Source organism: Apodemus sylvaticus, chromosome 13 (assembly GCF_947179515.1).
Source record: "Apodemus sylvaticus chromosome 13, mApoSyl1.1, whole genome shotgun sequence".
Taxonomy (NCBI): Eukaryota; Metazoa; Chordata; class Mammalia; order Rodentia; family Muridae; genus Apodemus; species Apodemus sylvaticus.
In genome coordinates, this window is record NC_067484.1 from 19,952,863 (window position 1) to 19,973,980 (window position 21,118).

The 21,118-nt window shown below is 42.4% G+C and overlaps 1 protein-coding gene and 1 non-coding gene across 2 annotated transcripts in view; one reads left to right on the plus strand and one right to left on the minus strand.

The window, feature by feature from the left end:
- The window catches only part of Hdhd2 (haloacid dehalogenase like hydrolase domain containing 2), a 31,646-nt gene extending 13,837 nt beyond the window's left edge, over window positions 1-17,809 (minus strand). The window contains exons 1-4 of the mRNA XM_052155380.1: window positions 17,741-17,809; window positions 8,366-8,476; window positions 4,382-4,590; window positions 3,229-3,313 (exon numbers count right to left, since the gene is read on the minus strand). Coding sequence (XP_052011340.1) covers window positions 3,229-3,313; window positions 4,382-4,590; window positions 8,366-8,466 — 395 coding nt within the window. The 5' untranslated portion in view covers window positions 8,467-8,476; window positions 17,741-17,809. The remainder of the gene's footprint in view (window positions 1-3,228; window positions 3,314-4,381; window positions 4,591-8,365; window positions 8,477-17,740) is intronic.
- Window positions 6,045-6,167, plus strand: LOC127664278 (small nucleolar RNA SNORA40). Its single transcript, XR_007973135.1, has one exon. It is a non-coding gene; the product is annotated as a small nucleolar RNA SNORA40 (small nucleolar RNA).
- Window positions 17,810-21,118: the final 3,309 nt, after the last annotated feature.

A 21,118-nucleotide genomic window follows, 5' to 3' on the forward strand; every position in this document is an offset into this window, starting at 1 on the left:
GTCTTTTATGAGGTTCAGGCTAGATAAGTAAGTAATCTATTTTCCTAGGAAGGCTTCCTTCCAATTGGTCCATTATTTAAAGGCTCAAACATCGGACTTCTAGTTAAGATCATAAGATAAACAGGCTTTGTGATAATGTAGTTATACTGCTATAAAATTAGAACTACATTCATATAATGAATCAAAGTATTTCTAGGAAAAAAAGCAAAAAAAAAAAGATAAAAAAATTGATACTCTATCATTTAGGGAGAGCTACATATGTATTACTGATTAAGAAATGCATGAAAATAAGAGAGCATCAAATTCATGGTCCTAATATTACAGTGATTGCCAGAGAGGGCAGAGGGCATTTGTCGGAGGTATCACACATAGTGATAATTTCTACTCGTTAAAACAGTGGAGAAGTACTGCAACATTAATTATTCCTGTACAGTGTGCATTAAATGGAGAGGAAAAACATTACCACAGGTTCTTAGAATCTGGATGTTTTAGACAAAACAAACCTAGATCATACTTTTTTTTTTTTTTAAAGAGCTGGTTTACATCCTCTCCCCAAACCAATTCTTTAAAATCATTCTCAGTTTCGCTCAGGCAGGTAAGATATATGTATGAGCCATGCATTTTAGAGAGGCCGGTTCATTAAAAATATAATAGAGATGAAGCAGTATAATATGAAATTTGATACATCTGTCTTGATGCATAATGCCTGTGAAGGCAGTTATGCAATGGGCTTTATCATCCAATGCTTATTCTCATTATCAACGTGAATAGTAATTTAATCGGTGGTTCATTTGAGATGCCTATATTTGCCACATATAATCCAAACAGCTGCAGTCACTGGGTGGAGGGCGCAGTCTCTGTGGGAACATCAATATGCAAACAAGGCCAAGACCTAGAATTTGTGTTAACTCTCCATCCAGCTGTTAAGTGCATTTGTGAAATTAGAGCTGACCTATAAGTACACTGTAATGCTTTAAAATGTGGGGATTGGAAAAATCAATATGGTTAGGAAAGTGTACTAATTAGACAGCATCCGAGCAATTACAAAGCCAGTATTATGTCAACATACATTTTTATTACCCTGGGTCTAGTATTCATTTAAAAGAGACCTCCCAACTTCCTATTAAATATGTCCTTCCCAAATTACCAGCTAAAATCAATCAATAGCTTCTTCTTGAGACTGTGGCTAGAGAAGGGCATGAAAGGGAACAGAGAAGGAGCAATGCAGGCCTCTCTTTCAATAAACCCTGGTACCACTGGTAGCCTTACCAAAGGATGGCAGATGATTTCCCAAGAAACTAAAGCAAGACGATTTAAGTATGTGAAACATAAGGTTTTGTTTTATTATTATCTTTAATCTTTATTTTATTATTATCTTTAATGTACTGGGAAGTACATTCTCAAGCCATTTGGTAGTGACTAAATGAATTTCTAAATGAAGGCTTGCGCATCACAGTGACCGTGAGCGCTGAAAACGACGGTGGTTCCATTAACCCAGGTCTCTCAGTGACCAGGCACACAGCAGTGAACACTTGACCTCAAACTGCAATTTCTGCTCATTCAGAGTTTACATGAGGATGGTCATTTTCTAAAACCGACAACAAACAATGTAGGTGGATGTGTAAATCTGCTTAATTAAAGTTTCTTACGGGGCATACATATCAAGAAATACATTCTACATTAAGTGTACATTAGGGTGATTCTTGTATGTTCTCAATGGTAGGAGAAATAAAAAGCAGTGTTCTTATAGTTAAGACACCAGGCATCTATTGGGCCACTGTTTGGTTGGTTATTTTTGACTGTTGTTTTGAGATAGAGCATCTTGCTCTCCAGGCTAACCTTGAACTCTATTTAGATGAGGATGACTGAATGTCTTGACTCTTCTGACTCCATCTTGAATGCTAGGATTATAAATGCACACGATAGCACTCCCACTTTATGTGGAGTTGAGGACAGAACTAAGTAAGGGCTTTGTGTATGGAAGGCAAGCACTATATACTTCTACTTCTCTATCAAACCATTTTTTTTAAGTTAAATCAATATACCTTTCTGCAACATTTTAAAGTATTCACCTGACATAAATACAAAGGCAAATTATACTCTTTAGTTGTTTAACAAGACATAAAAAGCAAGATAAGGAAACAAAAAGTTTAAGAAAAAAAAATCAGTCTTCTCTCCAGATCAGATCTGTGAGTAAATTTTGTCCCGTTTATTTTGGGGAGTAGGAGACCATGTTTATAGGTTTCTTGTAGAAGCCGCAAGAGTTGGTGAGGTTAAACGCGTGCGCACACACACACACACACACACACACTGGAGTTACAGCTCTGGCCTGCTATGTGCCTCCAGCACCACTGGAGTCTCTCCACCTGGCTGGCTCGTGAGTCAAATGTCTCCAGGCCACTAAGGTGAGCCTCTCACCTACACGTGGAGGCTGGACTCTTCTGGCGTTTACCCTTGACTCGCCCACCCCGACCTGGTAATTTAGTAGTCATGTGGACACTTGCTGATCCTCCATCTTTACAGCCACCTGCTAGGGCAGGCTTTCGTCAGCACTCCGTCTTAGTGGCTTTGAAAATATGGTCACAGGCCCCACTCTGCATAGCCTGGCCTCTCAGGAAGGGGAATCACCCTCATAGTTTCCAGCTGACTGCTGGATGTTACTTTCTCTCAGTGACCTGCACTGTTGGTGGAAAATGTCAACAGTAATAAAATAATAATAACAACAACAACAACAACCACAAACCCTACTTCCTTTCCAGCTGCAATTTTATTGTGAATTCTTGTCCTAGAATATTGATTCTCTAAATAAGAGGAAAATGATCATCACATATTAATGAGGATGACTAGAAAACCAAAAGCGAAATGAAGTGATGCAGGTAAAACTGCCTCCATTAAGTCTAAGACTTAAATGTGATCCTCAGGACCTGCAAGGTGAAAGGAGAGCCGATTTCTGAAAGCTGCCCTCTGACCTCCATTCAGTGACAGCTGTATATGTGTGTGAGTGTGTGTGTGCGTACTACACACACGTACACACACACACACACACACACACACACACACACACACACTCACGTGCGCCAAGATAGCTAATATTATTTGATGTCACTTTGAAGATGTTTATCCTAATGTGTAAGCTAGGTAGTGAGAAATTAACACACGAAATCTTATGTGCCAAAATCTAAAGAATAAACGAAGGGAGAACCTTTAATGAGCCTCTCAGCTGCTTACCGGAATGCTTGGTTCAGAAGCTGGTAGTGAAAATGTTCTGGTGCCAGTCCAATGACCACAGCGTTGGGGTCCTGGGTTTGAATTCCTGGCAATGAAGAAATGTAAGAGTTTAAAGCTGTCAGTCACACTGTGTAAGAAAATCTCCCACATGTGCACATTTTGCTATCATCATAATTTGAAGTACATTTTGGAAGTCTAAGAGGAGAGAGGAAAAGAGAGAGGGGTGGGTAGGAGAGGAGGGAGAAGAGAGACGCATTAATATTTTTTCCATATTTTCATAGATGTTTTATAGCTAGAATACCTGAATTTAAAATGGTAACCTGATATTTGCAAGTGATTTCTGATTTCAAAATGCTTTATTGATTACAGCCAGGAGAACATCTATGAGTTTTATCAGAGCAACAGTAACTGGTGAGGGAATAGAATTCTAAGAGGCGAGGGAAATTAGACTTCTAATTGGCACATGCGTGACAAATATGAAAAGTACCACTGTGCAGAAGTCTACAGTTTTAGAACCGCTTCCTAATCCACTTTTGGTTTCACTCATATCAAAGATGTTTTAGACCCTGGTATCTAATAATAGGACTTCGGATATGACAAACTACACAAAGTTGTTCACCTCCACGGTCTGATCACAAAGTCTGTGAATCATGCATAGCTAACGCCCGCTTTCCCTTCATTGTGTTCAGATGCCCACTGTCAAGTTTCTTACTAACTGCCATGAGTATTAAGTAACTTGTTAAAGTTTGCTGAGGGAACAAACTAATTGCCCACAGTGAGAACTGAATATTTTTAGTGTTATTTCTTTTTATTATATCTACTACTGAAGCAGATGTTAGCAAAGATATTTCGATTTTCTTCAAATATTCACATATATTGGTTATTTTCATATAGATAAACATGTTCTAAGAGGGGCGCAGAGGCAGCTCCTCCTCCTAGTGCACAGCAGCAACTGAGGGGGTAGAGCTAACCAACCAAATGTTAGAGGGTAAGTCACTGTGCTGCTACGGACAAGGCACTTTTTGTTTTGTCGTCTTGTTTTGTGGACCATTTCAGTGATAGGAATATCTGATTAGATGCCCCCCTCCCCTGCATGATTTCGGGGATCCCTATGTGAAGGACTGGTGTTCACACTCTCCCAAATCTCTCTCACCTGTGAAGTCAGGCAGTGCGCGGTCATCAACCAGTAGCATGGGCCTGACTTGCTTCTGCTCTATTAAATTTCGGGCTGCCGTGAGGGAAGTAAATATTTCATCTTCAGAAATATCAAACTCCAGTTTTTTCAGTCTTTCCAGCAGGTCTTTCTTGCTCTCTTTGGTTGTGTTGGTCACAAACCGAACCATCACGGAAGCAGCACGCAACCTGGAAAAGTCAGATTCAGAAGAGCAGCTTTCAGCTCCCAGCCCACAAAGCCTCCTGGGCTGGCACGGGTCAGGGTCCGAGCACACGTCCTGTGCTGTTCTGGACAAAGGCTGTTTTGTTTTTAACCTACTCAGAATGCCTACCAATGATCTCTACCCTGTGGGCAGTGCCTCACCTCCACAGACTGGAGTGTTGAACTTCGAAAGCTATCCCCACTCTGTGGGGCTCCTGGCCTTTGGCTGTCCTTCCTTGGCTGGCTGAGGAGTTTGGTAAGGACAGGAAAGGCCATTGTCCTCACAGTGTCTGAGAGGTGAGCTATCTTAAGGGTCATCCCCTGATGTGACATGACAAAACTGAGACCCACGGCGGCAGCAAGTAACTGCAGCTTCGTTCCGCAGGGTAGCAGTGGGGCTGCGGCAAGGTTTCCGGTGTTCTGCCAGGGTTTTATTGCTCCTACTGGAAGAACCAAGGACGCCACAGTTATTAGAGACTTGTGAAATGAACTGGAAGAAAGTAACAGAAATGACCAAACTGAGGTGTTAGCAGAGATAGCTACACACCAGTGAGTTGCTCTGTTTATAAACAGAAACTCCTTGGACAGCACAGAGAGAAGCTCAGAACTCATTTGCTTGTCAGACCCAGCCGCCTGGAGAAGAATGGAAAATTGCAGCTGCCTGAGCCATACAGTGAGTTCAAGGCCAGTGTGGGCTACACAGCAAGTGTGTAAGTACTACTAACATACAGGATGGATTTGATCCTACGATCTGGTTTTCAATAATAAATTGGGATGATTTCAGAGAAAGAATCTGTGAATCTAGCTTTCTTTACAAATAGTCTCAATATATGTTGAACAGTGTTTCAACATAAAATCTAAAGGTAATTATAATTTAGCTATAACTTAGAATTCATATTAATAGTCTGTTGCTTTTAATGTCTTCTCCAGAAGGCTACAAGGCATAAAAGTGCTAGACATAATTTAAAACAAGCAAATAAAACAGAAGAGTTTTAATAATGCACCAAAAGAACATTAAGTAAATTTATATGATTAAATAATCCACTGTAATCATGACTTCCTCTATTGTATCTGTGTGGCAACTTTTCAGTAGAACACATTAAATTTGGTAGTTTATCTCACAAAAGAAATTACTACTTTAACATGGCTATTATCTTAAAAATGAGCATTACTGTTTAATGAGTTTTGTTTAAAAACAAAACAAAACTTTTTGTGTAACTAGTCAGTCCTTCAACTTCCCAGAAACCACAGAGGCGGTGCCAGCACAGGGATTCTCTGACAGGGAAACCTCCAGTGCCCCAGAAAGTTCAATCAACAGTCTCCTGCCTGGCAGAGTGGCAGGCTCAGATGTTACACAGCATCAGAGGTATCACTGTTCACCAGAGATAGTTTTCTTTCAATCTAAGCAGAAAGATCATCTTCAAAGCAATGATACCTGGGGCTGAGGTGTGGTTTCGATGAACTTGTGGACAAAGATTTAAAGACAGGTGGGAAAATAAGTTCTCTTTTTTGACCTAGACTTCACTATTCAGTGTGGGTTTTGATATGCATATAAAGGAATATGATACTTCAGACAATTACAAGTAATGAAGGTACTGACAATAGGTTTTCCTCTTGAACTGGAGGTCTATAGTATGTATCGTACTGTGAATGAATGGTGTTTGTCTCAACAAAGCCTTGGCATATCCTACAGACCTGCAGCCCTGGCATGTCCCACAGACCTGCAGCCCTGGCATGTCCTACAGACCTGCAGCTCCTCAGTGGGGCTGGCAGTCTCCGGATGGATAGTATGTGGGCTCACTCGTGTGTCCATTCTAAAATGGATTCTGAAGTAAACTGCTTTTAGGAATTAATGTTAATAATCTTAGCAGGGAACACTGCCATCAGTGTTCATAATTCAAGTGTAGATCAAAAAAAAAAATCAACTGAGAGAACTGTGGAGAGCTGGGAGGGCAACTGACACGAACATCGGCTCACCCTGACTAGCGCAGGTGACCTAGAGGAGAGCTTGGGCTCTGGCTTTGGGGGAGTTCTGGGGACTTGGATGAGTAGTAGAGGAATCACAAAGGAAATCCCTAGACAGAAAACCGAAGAGTTTAAATAATTCTGCTCAATTTTACTTATTTTTACTTATTTTTATAAATTTTCTTTTATATTTTGTACAAAGTCAGCATGAATTTTTGGCTCAGTTTCTCTAGTGTTTTCTGTGGAGGAAATAAAAATTAAATTTAGCTGTTAAAAATAAATAGAACTGGGGATGTGTCTCAACTGGAAGAGTGCCTACCTAGAGTGTACAAACGCCGGGCTTCTCCTCCAGACAGCATGAGTTGGGGGTGGAGGGACACACCTGCAATTCCAGCCCCTGAGACATCCAAGTGGGAGGTTCAGGAGGGCAAGGCCACCTTTGGATTCATTTTGAGTCCAAGGCCAGCCTGAGATACTGAGATAGAAAAGGCAAGAAAGCAGGCACTAGGAAGTCTATTCACAGAGGCTCACAGGTCAGCTGACACCCATCCTAGCCGTAGAAGGCCTGGCTGAGACAGAGGCTCCGTTGTTTTTGGTTTTAAATAAAGCCCATCATTCCTCCAATGACAAAATTAGCATCATGACTCCCAATGGAAGTGCCAGCTGCACCCAATGAGCACGGGCACAGTGCATTTGTGTTTGCTTCACTAAGTGGGCAGGATGCACTGCAGAGGGGAAGCCTGCTGCTGCTGCCCTCAGACCCAGCAGTGCTGAGGCTTGTCACCAGATTTTCTTATGAACAGTACACAGAGGACATTCTGGAGTTTGAAAACGACAAATACCAAATTGTATACCGTTGATTTTGAAAACCTCTAACTTTTTTCAAGATGAATACACTTAATAGTACATTTTTTCCATGGTGCCCTGAGCAAACATCCATACTTGGCTCACCCTGTGTACATGTGTGTATATGTGCACATGTGTGTTCATGCATATGGCTAGAGGGCCACCTCAGACATCATTGCTTTGACACTGTTTACCTCTTCTGAGACAAGGTCTCCCATTAGCCTGAGGCTTGCAGATTTGGCTAGGCTGACCAGTCAGGAAGCCCCAGGGATGCAGCACACCTGGCTGTGAGTGGGTGCTGGGCCCTCCCTCGGGTTTGCTGAGCAAGCACTGTATGTAACGAGCCCTCTCCACCCCTCAGTTCTCTTTAACATGCATTTCATGTGTTCTCTGCTTGTTTCTCGGCTTGTTCACTATCGTACTTGGTGAACCAGAAATATAGTCTTTAAACTTTGGAAGTATTAAAGGTAGTTGACAGAAAGCTTTCAAAAACTCCAAGTCTTTCAACAAGGAATGACTTTTAACAGTTGCAAATTCAGTATTCGATCTTAGGTGATCAGGAGGCAGAATGTGGATCTCAGGACTCTCGATTTCCCCCCAGTGCTGTTCATTCTGTAGTTTTAGAATTAAATTGCTATTTTAGTTTCTTGACTCTTCATCTCCAAATTTACATGATAGGTTTTTTTTTTTTAAAAAACAAAAACAGAGTGGGGGTTGGGGGGGAGGCAGAGAACAAAAAGACTAGAGCAAAAGGCCAAGCCTAATAAAGCAGGGAGAACAATGTAGGGAGGATATTACGACGCATACATCTTCTACAGACCCAAGGCAGTTCTGCCTTGTATGGTGAGCTGGTGAAATGCCATCTTAAGGCCATCCATTCAGCTAATGATCAGCCTTGGTAAAGCGGCACTTAAAAACGAATTTGTCATCTGAACCTGGAGGACAGCTTGCCTTTTAAGAGCTTCCTGTGCGCCTGGCACAGCTGTATCTTCAATGTGAAGTGTGCCGCTGAGATCTACCAAAACAGCCTTTAACACACGGCGTGCTGCCATCTTTCACTCCCTAGGAGAGAGCAAATGAAATTAAAAATACAGTTTAACAAACAATGGACAATTAAAAACTGGTAAGCAATCAAAAATACCATTCACATTCGGGAAGATATTGCTTAGTATTAAGCTGCTTCTCTTTTGGAAAAAAATAACATTTAAAAAAATCAAAATCCAACATTTAATGCATGAAACTTTTATAATGCTTAGGTTTATATATATATTTTCTTTTTAATTGAGTTACAACTCGGAAAGAAAATGTTAGGATGAGATGCTCTGACTTACTTTCAGGTTTCTCAGAACAACTCTGGTGAGTAATACATGCTTTATTTTGAGAATAATGAATACACAGACAGGAACACTATATTAGTAAGGTCTAGTCATCCTTGGTTGTGGACAATTAAAACACTCTAATTGCCACCACTATGTTCTGAACTGGTATGTGTGCTCAAGGGGTGGCCGGTATTTATAGGTAATCTATAAATCCCTGTAAATAAGCTATACATTGAGGGGAAAGTCAAGTTCTATAGTACAAATAAGATGTGTGTGTGTGTGTGTACTTCATGCATTCGACGCAAGCATGATATCAACTAAGCTTCATTTCTAGCTCCATGCTGCAAATTTTAAAGATCGGATCCTCACTTTCTAATGTGGGCAACTTTACTTTGCAAATTTCCCCCTCAAACACTTGTTAAGCACTTCATTGTTTGACAAGTTGTTATGTAGCCCAGACTAGCCTTGAATTCATAATCCTCCTGCCTCCTAGGAGCTAGGGTTACAGACCTGTGCTACCATTGCTGACCTCTTTAATCTTGATTGGGAGTTGTATCACAAAAGGATAAATTTGGTTTATAGATCATTAGTAAGGGGGCTTAAAATATAGAGGCTTAAGAAGAGGAATCAGAGATTTGAGGTTTGTTGAGACTTGGGGTTTGTTTTGTTTTGAGACAGGATTTTACTCTGTAGCCCTACCTGACTTGGAACCACTCTGTAGATCTGGGTTTTCTCTAGTATTACAACAATATTCCTGTGTCTATATCCCGATGTCTGCATTATATGCAGTTGCCCCCATGCCTGGTGCTTTATAGGTTCTTTTTAAATTAGAGAATTAATTTATTAGTCATTTGTCCCCATTTGTTTCCTATCTTTACAAGGTGTCTTAGGGTTACTACTGAAACATAAGCAAAGAACCTTGGGGAGGAACGGGTTCGCTCAGCTTCCCACTTCCACAGCACTGTTCACCAGTGAAGGGAGTCAGGGAGGACCCTAGAGACAGGAGCTGATGCAGAGACCAGGGAGGGGCTCTTTGTTCCGAGGAACCTTTGGATTCAGAGATGTTGTTTCCAAGATTTCCCAACCACTACTGTTTGACCATGGGCTATCACATGGGACACTGTGTCATAGGTCTCCCTCAAAGCTGGGAGATGGGCAACACCGAGTCTAAACCACATCTTCAGTCAGCCCTGCTACAAAATTTTTCCAAAACATCTTTTTCTATGGCCTGGCTCCAATAAATGGCTACCAGAGTGCTCTCTTAATGTTAATATCCTCCATGATCTTAAATTTTCTGCTGATTTATGGGCAAATGGTCTGAGCTCCCTTCTGTCCAGGTTTGTTGGGAACTGCACGGTGGCCCCTCCTCTGTAGCCAACATTTTAAGGCTCAGGACTAACAAGCAAGGATGGGCACTCCAGCAGACTCCTTGCCTCCAAGGACTCAGACCCCAAACCGGAGTCCCCTCCCTTGAGCGAGCCCCGCCTTCCCCGCACTTCTTCCTTGACTACTCACTTGTTTTGGCTACAATGGTGGCTCTGATCAGGCAGCTCATCTAACTCCTTAGGTAGGTGTGGGTCGCTTGCTGTAAATTTGATTCTGAATTCCAGAGCCTGACTCTTCAGCCTGCTATGTCCCCACATGGCCCTGGCAACGCCCCTTCCCCTCTTCCTTTCAGTTTGCCTGAGGTCCAGCAGCCCCCTCCTCACAGTGCAGCCTGGCCTGTGGGGAGGCCTCGCGGTATACATCCTAAGCACATCAGCCTCTCCAACACTCCTTAACAACTGGTCACTCTAGTCCCTCCAAACCACAGCTTCCCTAAGCCATACCTGGACCACAGCAACCCTTCCTCCACACCCAAAATCTGACCCCCTCTGCCCCACTGGGTCCCTAAACTTGCACCACTTCAATAGTCCCTCCAAAAAAGCCTCCTCCTCTCAGCCCGATGTGCCATGCCCCTTCCCCCTTCCTAAAGCTAAATTCTACACTGTTGATAACCAAATAAGCTACAGTACAATTTGTGACCTTGTGATAACAGTTCCCTCAGCCATGGTCCAAAAAGCAAAATAATTGTCATTTTCCAAGCTTATTAACCCTTCCCTGTCCTAACACTGAAGTTTGAAAGTATCATTCAGGTACTTATTATAAACTGTTAAACATAATTAAAACATACAATTATCGACTATTTCATAAATAATCATATTCTTTAATATGTTCATAACTAAACTTATAATCATTGTTACCAAAATAAGCTATATTCAGCTTTCTCTATATATTTTCAAAGTCAAAACAAAAAATAAATAGCCAAAACCCAAACGTTTTCTATTTAGATATACTTTAGATAAACAAATGGTTGTCAAACACTTCAAAGATCTACAGAATATGACATTTTAAATGTTTAATAAAAAAGCTTTTTGTAATAGAGACACACAGGCTGCTGACAGCACCCTCGATCTCCAAAGAAGGGCAGAGAAGAACCTCTACCTTGAAGCCTGCTTTAAATGCGGCAAAGCTGGGCAGGGCTATAAACTGCCCTTCGCCTTGACTGTGACAGCACTGTCCAAACTGTGACACGAGACACTGGGAAGGTGACTGACTGGCTTTGCCTAGACAAAGCATGACAGCTCTTCTTCACAAAAATGTCTGCCAGATTTTCTGAGCCTAATCGCCAAAATGGAACCACAGAGGAACAGTGGATGACTGACTATCCAAGTAGTCTGGTGTCTGTGTCAGTTTTAAGACTTGGAGGCTGCTTGCTCAGATAAAATTTATCCTTCTAGTGTCTCTGATGGGTTTGTAGATCAATTTAAGGACAAAAAACAAGGCTTCAGCTGCCTTCTCAGACTTCTTGATATATAAAAGTCAGGCCTCAAGCCTCACTCTCATAGAGCTGCCACTACTAGGTCTAGACACAATTTACCTTGTTACTAGACTTAAACAAACAAAAAACAAACAAAAAGTCAATGTAACTTTTTGCTATTCCTTTACCTAACTGAGCTTGCTTGGCAATGGCTATGCCCAGTGGTCAGCCGCCTGTGTCTAGTGGTAAATAGCAGTTTAAAAAGGGATAGAAAATTTAGGTAAGGTCTGAGGGTCTGAAAGCTCCTAAGGAAATGTTTGAGGGTCTGGGAAGATGTTTTGAGGCTGGTAAATGAAGTCATGAAGGTTGAAGGATGTGAAAATATTGGATGGTGATAGGAAAGTGATTTAAGGTATATGAGAAATGTAAACTGCTTCAGAGTCTTCCCTTGCTATGTTAAGCTCAAAGCTTTAATATTAATTAGATTTTAACTGTTTCCCAAGCCTCTACTATGACATAGAGGTATGAATCTATTGCCTTCTCTATAATATGGATTTCGGTATAGATTACAAACAATGATAATGCTAACATGTCTAAAATTTATTTCTTTTTTAAAATCTTAGTAAGATTCTTATAAGCTTCAAAAGACCTTGAGGGCCCTTAACCTCTTCATGACTTATAAGGGTGACACCTCCATTTCTGGGAGAAAATGTTACTATTACATCAATGAGTCTGGCATGGTGGAGACCCAGAGCAAGTCACTTCACAAACTGTCTGAAGAACTCCACAAATACAGCAAGGCCGCATCGCCATTCCATGCTTTCTAAGTCTTAACTCTTCACGTGGCTCGCCCTGTCCATAGTGTTGTCTCCTAGCACCTTGCCCTTTCCTCTTCCTCCAGGAGTAAAATTTCCCACGTTAACAGTCAACCAAATGCTCCTACACCCACACCTCCTGAGGACCAGGAACTATGGGCTCACTTTGCAAGCGTCCCCCTACCTACTCCCACCCATTGCTGCCCCTCTTCAGAAGGAAGTCACAAGATCTGAATCGGCACCCCTATACCCAAAGAGGTCAGATGTTAGGCCACCCTGGCTCATCCCCTGCACAAGCTAGAAAACCCCTCTGTCCTCCAACCCTGCTGGCAGAGAAAACTGGGGGCTGACAAGTCATCACTCCTCATCTCTGTGTTTCTGGCAACCCACCCGAGTGCCTACCCAGAGGCTCAGTTCTTGGCCATGTATGGACACCATCCCAGGTCCTAGTTGGCACCCCATCATCCTCCCCTAAGTTCTATAAACTCGCTTTCTTTAACCAGGATGTGTGCCTTCACTGACCTCCACCTATGTGATCAGGGAACCCACCTGAGAGCTGTCTCCTAATAAATTTGCCTTTACCTACCTTTAATCTGGTCTAATCTGACCTGTATCTGCATCACCGAGGAAAATGTCTATCAGTGTGTACACTTAGCAATTTCCCTATCATGAGAGATCTATGTAGGTTACTATAGGTAGATTTGGACATTCATTTTTACTACTGTATTCTATTATATAAATGCACTATAATTAAGTTCTCCTAAGCATAATTGTAGTTTTACTATTTTATTATACCATAAAGCACACCTATCCACAAGTTTGCATGCCTCCTTGTGGATACCTAGAAGCACTTCTGTGGGGTCTTTCTGGGTCTGAAGGTGTACAGTCATCCTACCCTTATAGAATACTGTCAAGTTGCAATCATGGTCATTTTATACACTCAGAAAAAACTCCATACAAGAATTTGTTGAGAAAAATGCTGGGTGTGGTAGTCCGGGCCTATAATGCTAGCTCCAGAGTTCAACAGCATCCTCAGTTATCTATTGAATTTGAGGCCAGTCTGGGCTACATGACAACCACTGCCCCATCCCACTATCCCTCAAAAGGGGAAAAAAATGCATTCTGCTTGTCTTTGTCTAATATCTACTGGAAAAGAGTGCAGAGACCAAAAATACATATTATGAATTGTAGAGATGGTTTAGTAACAACTGCTCTTGCACAGAACAGGGTTCAGTTCCCAGTACCCACAGGGCAGCAACTGCCTGTTCCAAGTAACTCCAGTCTCAAGGAGTAAGACCTTCTCTTCCGACCCGCTCGGCTCCTGACTGCACAAAGACACACTCAGGCATACGCACATGCACATAATTAAAAAAAAAAAAAAACAGGCGTGGTGGCTCACACTTTTAATCCCGGCACTTGGGAGGCAGAGCAGGCAGATTTCTGAGTTCGAGGCCAGCGTGGTCTACAGATTGAGTTCCAGGACAGCCAGGGCTACACAGAGAAACCTTGTGTCAAACAAACAAACAAACAAACAAACAAATCCAGAAAAAGCTTCAGTCAATCAAGTCTCAAACGCAAAATCCTCCCTTTTATGGGTCTTCTTGTCTTTAAAATAAAGATGTGCTCTGCACGCCTGTGATCCTAGCATTTGGGAAGGCTGCAGCAGGAGCACAGTAAGAGGCCAGTCTGGGCTGTATATCAAATTCATGGTCTACATGACCTTTTTAGCAAAACCTTGTCCCATAACTAAAAGGAACAGAAGACTGAAAAAAACCTCACCGGAAAGAGTGAAGGAAAAAGTACTTAAATAACTGTCCAATTAGTGCCAGGGAATAATCATACAAACTACTGATGCTAATCCCTCCAGAAACACCCAAAGGTGTAACGTTAATTTAAAAACCTACATTAAAAAAAAAATTTCCATAGAACATACCTTGCCTTTTTGGGAGCTTCACACATATGAAAGGAAAGGAAAACAGAACCTAGATGTTCCAGTCAAACTTTAAAATACTAATTTCTTCAGGTAACCTTATTAAGCCTTGGTTATATCTGCCAGGTTCCCTATTCTCCTTAAAATTCCTGTTAGCTGAACCACAAACCAGTATTTGACAAAAGGAACACTTGGTATCCATACATTTGGTTCCAAGAGCCCCTAGAGATGCCAAAGTCCAGAGGTCCTATTTTGAAAGCAGTACAGTACACACAGCCACACACAGCCACCCTCTTCCTAGTAGATAACTTGAATGAATCATCTTTCAATATAGCACTTTACACAATGTAATGCTGTGCAGTTGTTATACTGAATCCTTTATGGAATAATGACAAGAACTACATATTGTTTAGCATAAACAAAATTTTATTTCTCCTTTAGAATATTTCTTACCCTAGTTCCCTCTCTCCCTTTCCCCTTCCTTTCTAGTACACTGAGAACACAGTCAGTCCAAGCTGGCTTTATACTCATGAATCTGTCTCCTGAGTGATGTAATTACTGGAAAGTACAAAAAAGCCACTGCCTCTGGCTTTTTTGTAGTCGTTCTGATCTGCAGTTGATTGGATGTGTAGATACATACATACATACATACATACATACATACATACATACATAATGTATGTATGCAGACAAGAAGGGCTAAGTTAGAACCTAAATAAAATATTAAGGCTTAGATGGACTTAAGGCCTAGGTAACTGTTACCTGTCTAACCTGCCATTATAAGAAAACTTTCTAATGCCAAGATTGATTACATATTGTTATATTCTATACCCTTGGAAGCCAATCATGATAGAAGTCGGTAGAACTATTTTGTACAGTTACCCATAACTTTAGACCTGCACCTATGTATAAGCTTTTATGGTATATAAGAAACTATTTAGAGCCGAGCGGTGATGGCACACGCCTGTAATCCCAGCACTCTGGGAGGCAGAGGCAGGCAGATTTCTGAGTTTGAGGCCAGCCTGGTCTACAGAGTGAGCTTCAGGACAGCCAGGGCTATACAGAGAAATCCTGTCTTGAAAAAACCAAAATCCAAAAAAACAAAAAACAAACACACACATACACACACACACACACACAAAAAAAAAAAGAAAAAAAAAGAAAGAAAGAAAGAAAGAAAGAAAGAAAACGAAACTATTTAGAATAAGACTTCCATATTGAGTAGTGGTTTAGTAAAGTTTAAGTTCCCAAGACCTCCCTGGGAACTGACATCCTACTTGGCAGAAAGAGACATGCATGTGGGTAACTGACATCCTTGTTTACAAGAGATGAATATTAGACAAAGTCCCCTGCCACAGTTGAATACCCCAACCAGTGGGAGCAGGGCAAGTGTACAACAAAGACATGTTCCTAAGGAAGTCCCCCTATCTCTAAATCCTGATTGGTAGAATTAACTTGGCACAGATGTTTATGGATTTTTAGGCTTAAAAACCCTGTAGAATCTTAACTCAAGGTAATGGTTCAGTTCCAGAACCTGGACCACAGCCCTGGTTGGCCAGTTCTGGGGTGAATGCTCGATAAATGAGCCCTATCTGATTGAGATTAGTGTTCTAGTGGTTTGTGAAACAATTCTGGGAACCCCAACAATAAGTGAGTATTAACCTGGAAAGAAATAATAAGGTCTGAAAGAGAGTCCACAGTATTGTTCTTATCTGGAACCAATACTGCCCAAAATCCCTAAGTTGAACAAATTACACATTAATTTCTCTTGGAAGAGTTATAAACAGATGAATCTCTGAGGCATGATGTGTGGGGTGGGGGTGGGGGGGCACAAACCAACCAAACAAAGAAAAAACCATAAATGGCTAATGGGAACTGTTGAGTGCAAAGAAGGAAGGAAAGCACATTTACTTCTATACCAAGCAGAACTGATCCAGATGCTCAGAAGTACTGATGCCGTCCCCTCCAGAGTCACTGGGGGCAGTCCAGTCTTCCCCTGAAAGCTTATCTTTTCTTTATAAACCATGAGTGGCTGGCAGTGCCAGCAGTCCAGATGCCAAACCCAACCAGTCCTACAGCCTTTGCTTTTCAGTGTAACTTTTCTTATCTTTAAAACTACCTTACTTTTAAAATAACCTCCTACCTACTGTAAAGAAACCACAAGCCTCCTTTCTGACTGTCTAAGTCCTGTCCCAAATCATTTCCTGGAACGCAGGAGCCACAGTTGAGTAGAAGAATGAAGGAAGGTGGACCTGCCGGGGTGTGGACCTGCCCACATGAACTCGAGAGTTTTAGCGGCTTAGCCTGCTTCTTCATTGCAGAGAGTATTAAAGACCATGAACAAGCGTTTCACACGAAAAGGCGGGTTTCTGTATCTGAGGTTGAGGAGGAGAGAGAGTACATACTGATGTGATTAGAGCTATAAAAGATACAATGCAAGGCTTGATTTGAGAAAACATATCAAAGCAAAGCTTTTTGTGGCACATGATTTTAGAAACTTGCATAAATCTGATAAATCATCAGATCTCAAAGAAATCATTCTCATGGAAGGTTCGAGTTTTTTATGCTACCTGGATGCTCGGGATTTAAAATGCATCCTTTCTCTGTACAGTTCGCGACATTTCGGGAAATCACCGTGTGCATCAATAAATACTGTTATTCATCCAGAAGGTCTCCTAATGTCTCCTCCACACTCTCAAACCGAAGTACAAACAATGAAGAGCGGTGCACACTGCGTGTCCTCCACCTCGTCAACCCACACCAGCTTGATCAGTCTATGAAGCTTGGCAGCTCTTTCGCTCTCGGCAGCTTGCTCAGTCTTTGAAGACTTCTCTGCTGCCCTCCTGGGTGCTGGGTGAAACTTGCCCTTATCTTCCTCCCCTCGGGCCACCTTCTTCAGTGCTAAGTCTCAGGTATCATTTCCTCTGCTTACCTTCAACTTTCTCTCAGCGTCTGAGCGTCCCCACCCATGACCCACCCACCCGCTTGACTCTCCCACTAAATAAGTGGAAGGGCCATTGCCTTCTCCTCTGCAGACACTTAAATCACCTAAATTCATGCATTTTAGCTCTGAGCCTGGAAGACTTAAAACCAAGGACCTCTTTTTCTCAAACCCAACTGCAATGGCTTCCACCTCTCAAGGATGGCTTCTGCATTCTGCCCTAACTTAAGTTCCAGGGTCTGGGGAGGCTCGCGTCCACCTTAGGGCAGGACTGTAGCTAGGACGGACACACAGTAACCACCCGCCTGGGAAACTGAGCCCAGACCCGGGAGAACAGTTCTGCGCGTGCGCTGGCCGCAGAGGGCCGGTCACAAGGACGCGGGGAGGCCCGGCCCGTGAAACGCGGTTCTCAAAGCAAGCGCAGGCGTCCCCCCCAACCCGCTCCCGGAGATGCCGCCTCCGGCAGGGGCGCGGCCGCCATTCCCAAGCCCTCCGCCTCTTGGTTGCGCGCGCCTCCTCACCCTCTCAGCCCCGCTGTCCTCTGGAAAGGCCCGCGCGACGCGGAGCACGCCTCCCAACCCGGAAGCAGTCCTGACACGCCGGAAGTCCCGCCCAGCATCTCAGCGCGGCATCCGGGCTCTCCGAGGCGCCACTGGAGTGGTTGATGTTTCTGCCATTGCTCAGTGTAGCACCTGTGTTCTGACATTGCCTCTCCCTCCTTCGCTTCCCTATTTCTTGTCCTTTTCAGAGACGCCTCAGAGGCCTTCACAGTCCTTCAACCCCATGCCCCAACTTCGTTACTTGAACTGCATTGGCATTTACTTCTGTGTCCCACTAACTCCAGGCATCGACCTCGTCCCATCAAGCCATCCAAAACTGCCTTCAGCTTTCCTAGTCTGCTTTTTTCCCCAGGAGAGGTCCCACGAGCCTTACCTGTTTTTAGGTGAGGAAGATCTTGGTCCACTTGCCTCAGCCCTCCTTACCATCCTTACCATCCTCATACCACAAGTTAGTAGTCACTGCTTGTCTCTTTGATCCAAATACATTTCGTGTAGGCATAGGCATCCTTAAATGCACACTGAGTGTGAAGGTTAATTTTCATTGTCAACTTGACTATATTTGAAATCACCTAATGACATACCTTTGGACACGTCTGTGAAGGTGCTTCTAGGGTTTATCCAAGGGAAGGACCCATTCTTAATGTGAGCTTAATGTACCATCCTATGGACGGAGGTCCTAGGCTAAATGACAAAGGGTTTCGGGAGAAGCCAGGTGAGTGTAGACACTCATCTCTGCTTCTTGTGGATGATATGAGTGTTTCTGCGGACATTTGGCATAGCAGTGAGAATACACATGAAAATGAGTTAACTTTCAGGAGCAGTGTGATGGGGACAGCATAGTTTACGCGCCTGGAACCTTTTGTTTTATATCGCTGCTGACTCTGACCCAGAAACCCCATTAAGAGCACCATCTGGCACTCTCTCTACCCAGTGTCGCAGTCAGCAGGGTTGCTGAGACCAATGAGGTAGACCCGCTTCTCCTTGAGGCATGGGGCAGATAAGTGGTGGTAAGGCGCTGTTCAAATCTGTTAAGATCACTTTGTGTATTAACGTTTTTACTGTAGGTATTGCTCTATAACCAGCGAAGACACTGTGGATAGGCTGGCTGCTGCCAGATTCAACCTTGTGGCCCTAGCTGCTTTGAACAAAGAGCCTGAAACAACCACTCTGACTTCTCTGTGCCTACACTAGTCATCTGGAACACTTCACAGATAGTGGCGGCTTGACTGAGAGTACAGGCTCATGTCTGCGTGCTTAGTTCTCAGTTGATGGACTGTTTGGGAGGGATTAGTTGTGTCCTTGTGGGGGATGTGTATCGCTGCTGGGTGGGTTCTGAGGTTTCAAAAGCTGCCTGGCTTTGTCTTTTGCCATCTGGAGATCAGGATGTAAAGCTCTTACATTCTGCTCCAGCACTGTGTGGCCTTATGTGCTGCCATGATCCCACCATGATTATAAGTCTGACCCTCTGAAAACTGTAAGCAAGCGCCCAATTAAATGCTTTAAAAAAAAAAATAAGAGTTGCCTTGGTCATGATGTCTCTTTACAGCAGTAGAACAATGACTAGGACCTATGTCTTTAGATGACAATTTTGATGGCTATTCTTGGTTGTCAAGTTGACTACATCCGGAATTAACTAAAACCCTCACTGGGGACACCTATGAGGATTTTTTTTTTCATTTCCTTTTCTTATCTCCTCCCCACCATTTATTTATTTATTTATTTATTTATTTATTTATTTATTTATTTATTGAGACAGGTTTTCCTCTGTGTACTCCTGGCTGTCCTGGAACTGAAGACCATAACGGAGGAATTTTTTCTTAATTGAATCATTTGAAGTAGGAAGACCCATCTTTAGTCTGGGCCATACCTTCTGCTGACAGTCTACAGAAGGGACATGGAAGAAGAAAGCTTCACTTTCTGTCTGCTTGCCCTCACCCTGCTAGCAATTCCATTCCTTCAATGGCATCAGAGCCCATTTCTTCAATATTCTGGTGTATACTGAAGACCACCTCAGGGATGTGACTGAACAACTACTGGATTCTTGGACTGTGCATTGGTAGACAGTCATTGTTGACCTAGCTGGAACACAGCTTTCAAACCACTCTATCAAATCCCATACACATGCGCATTCATTCTAGCAGTTCTGTTCCTGTAGAGAACCCTAATACAGTCACACCCCATCATTGCTGAATACCCTACAGTCTGAAGGTGCAACCTAAGGCAGGTCTAGACCAAACAGTTTGTATCAGGTATTTTGTTAAGAAGCCTTATACAAAAAGTTTAAGACTTGAACACTATTCCAAATTAAATTAAAAGAAATGTGTTGTGTGTTACATGAGCAGTGGAGTAGGACCAAAGTCTCTTTTTAAAAATACTGTATGACCCAATGTGTAGAAACAGGAATACCCTGAACTGACTGCTTCTTAAAGGTCTGATTTGAGGTTCAAACTTGGATGCAATAATCTTCAACGATTTAAAAAAAATAAAATGAGGTGTGAGTCACCAAGATTGGTCTGTTAGCTCTGAGGCCAGAGGAACATCGTAGAACCAAGCTCTCACAGGGGCAAAGGATTCGAGGACATTTTCTTGGTCCAGCTGATAGCCCTTAAGTCTAAAAGACCCACTCTCTCCAATTGAGACATTAGCAGGAGATCTTCAATACCTGTTCCAGTTAGAAGTAACTTAAAAGTTACTCAAGGATTCTCTTGATTTATGTCAACAATTCTGTTAATTCACTGAAGAAACAAACAGATAATGAATATTAACACTCATTGAATTTCTACTCAGCAAATTGTTGATCTCTGTTTTGTTCTTTTTTACAGTAAAGAACAAAACAGAGATCAACAAATTCATAATGTCAGGTCTATACAAAGGCATATATCAGACACTTAAGGTGGAAAGTCAACTTTATTTATAAAAGTTTTCTATACAGAAAGATGCTATTTTACCCCTTTAAATTATTGTAACTGAAACATTTCACACAACATTTGCACAGTTTAAATCTTCCTATATAAAACTGAACCGTAGTATTATGAGATGAGCAACGAACCCCACAAAGTTGGCCTAAGACATTAACAAAAGATAAGACAAACAAAAGCTACCTAGCTCTACTGACAGAATGAGAAAGGAAGAATCAGACCTCAGCACGCTGCTCCACCAAGAAGTGCCTGGGAGAGGCCGTGCTCCACAGTGAGCAGCCACCTGAGCAGTTGACTTGTGACTGTACGCACTGGTTTTGCCAGCTAACAGTCACACTGATTTTATAAAACAAACCCTTGTAAACAGGCAAGATTTCCTACCAAGGAAAATATGTAAATAGTCTGGTCTCACTGCGCAGGT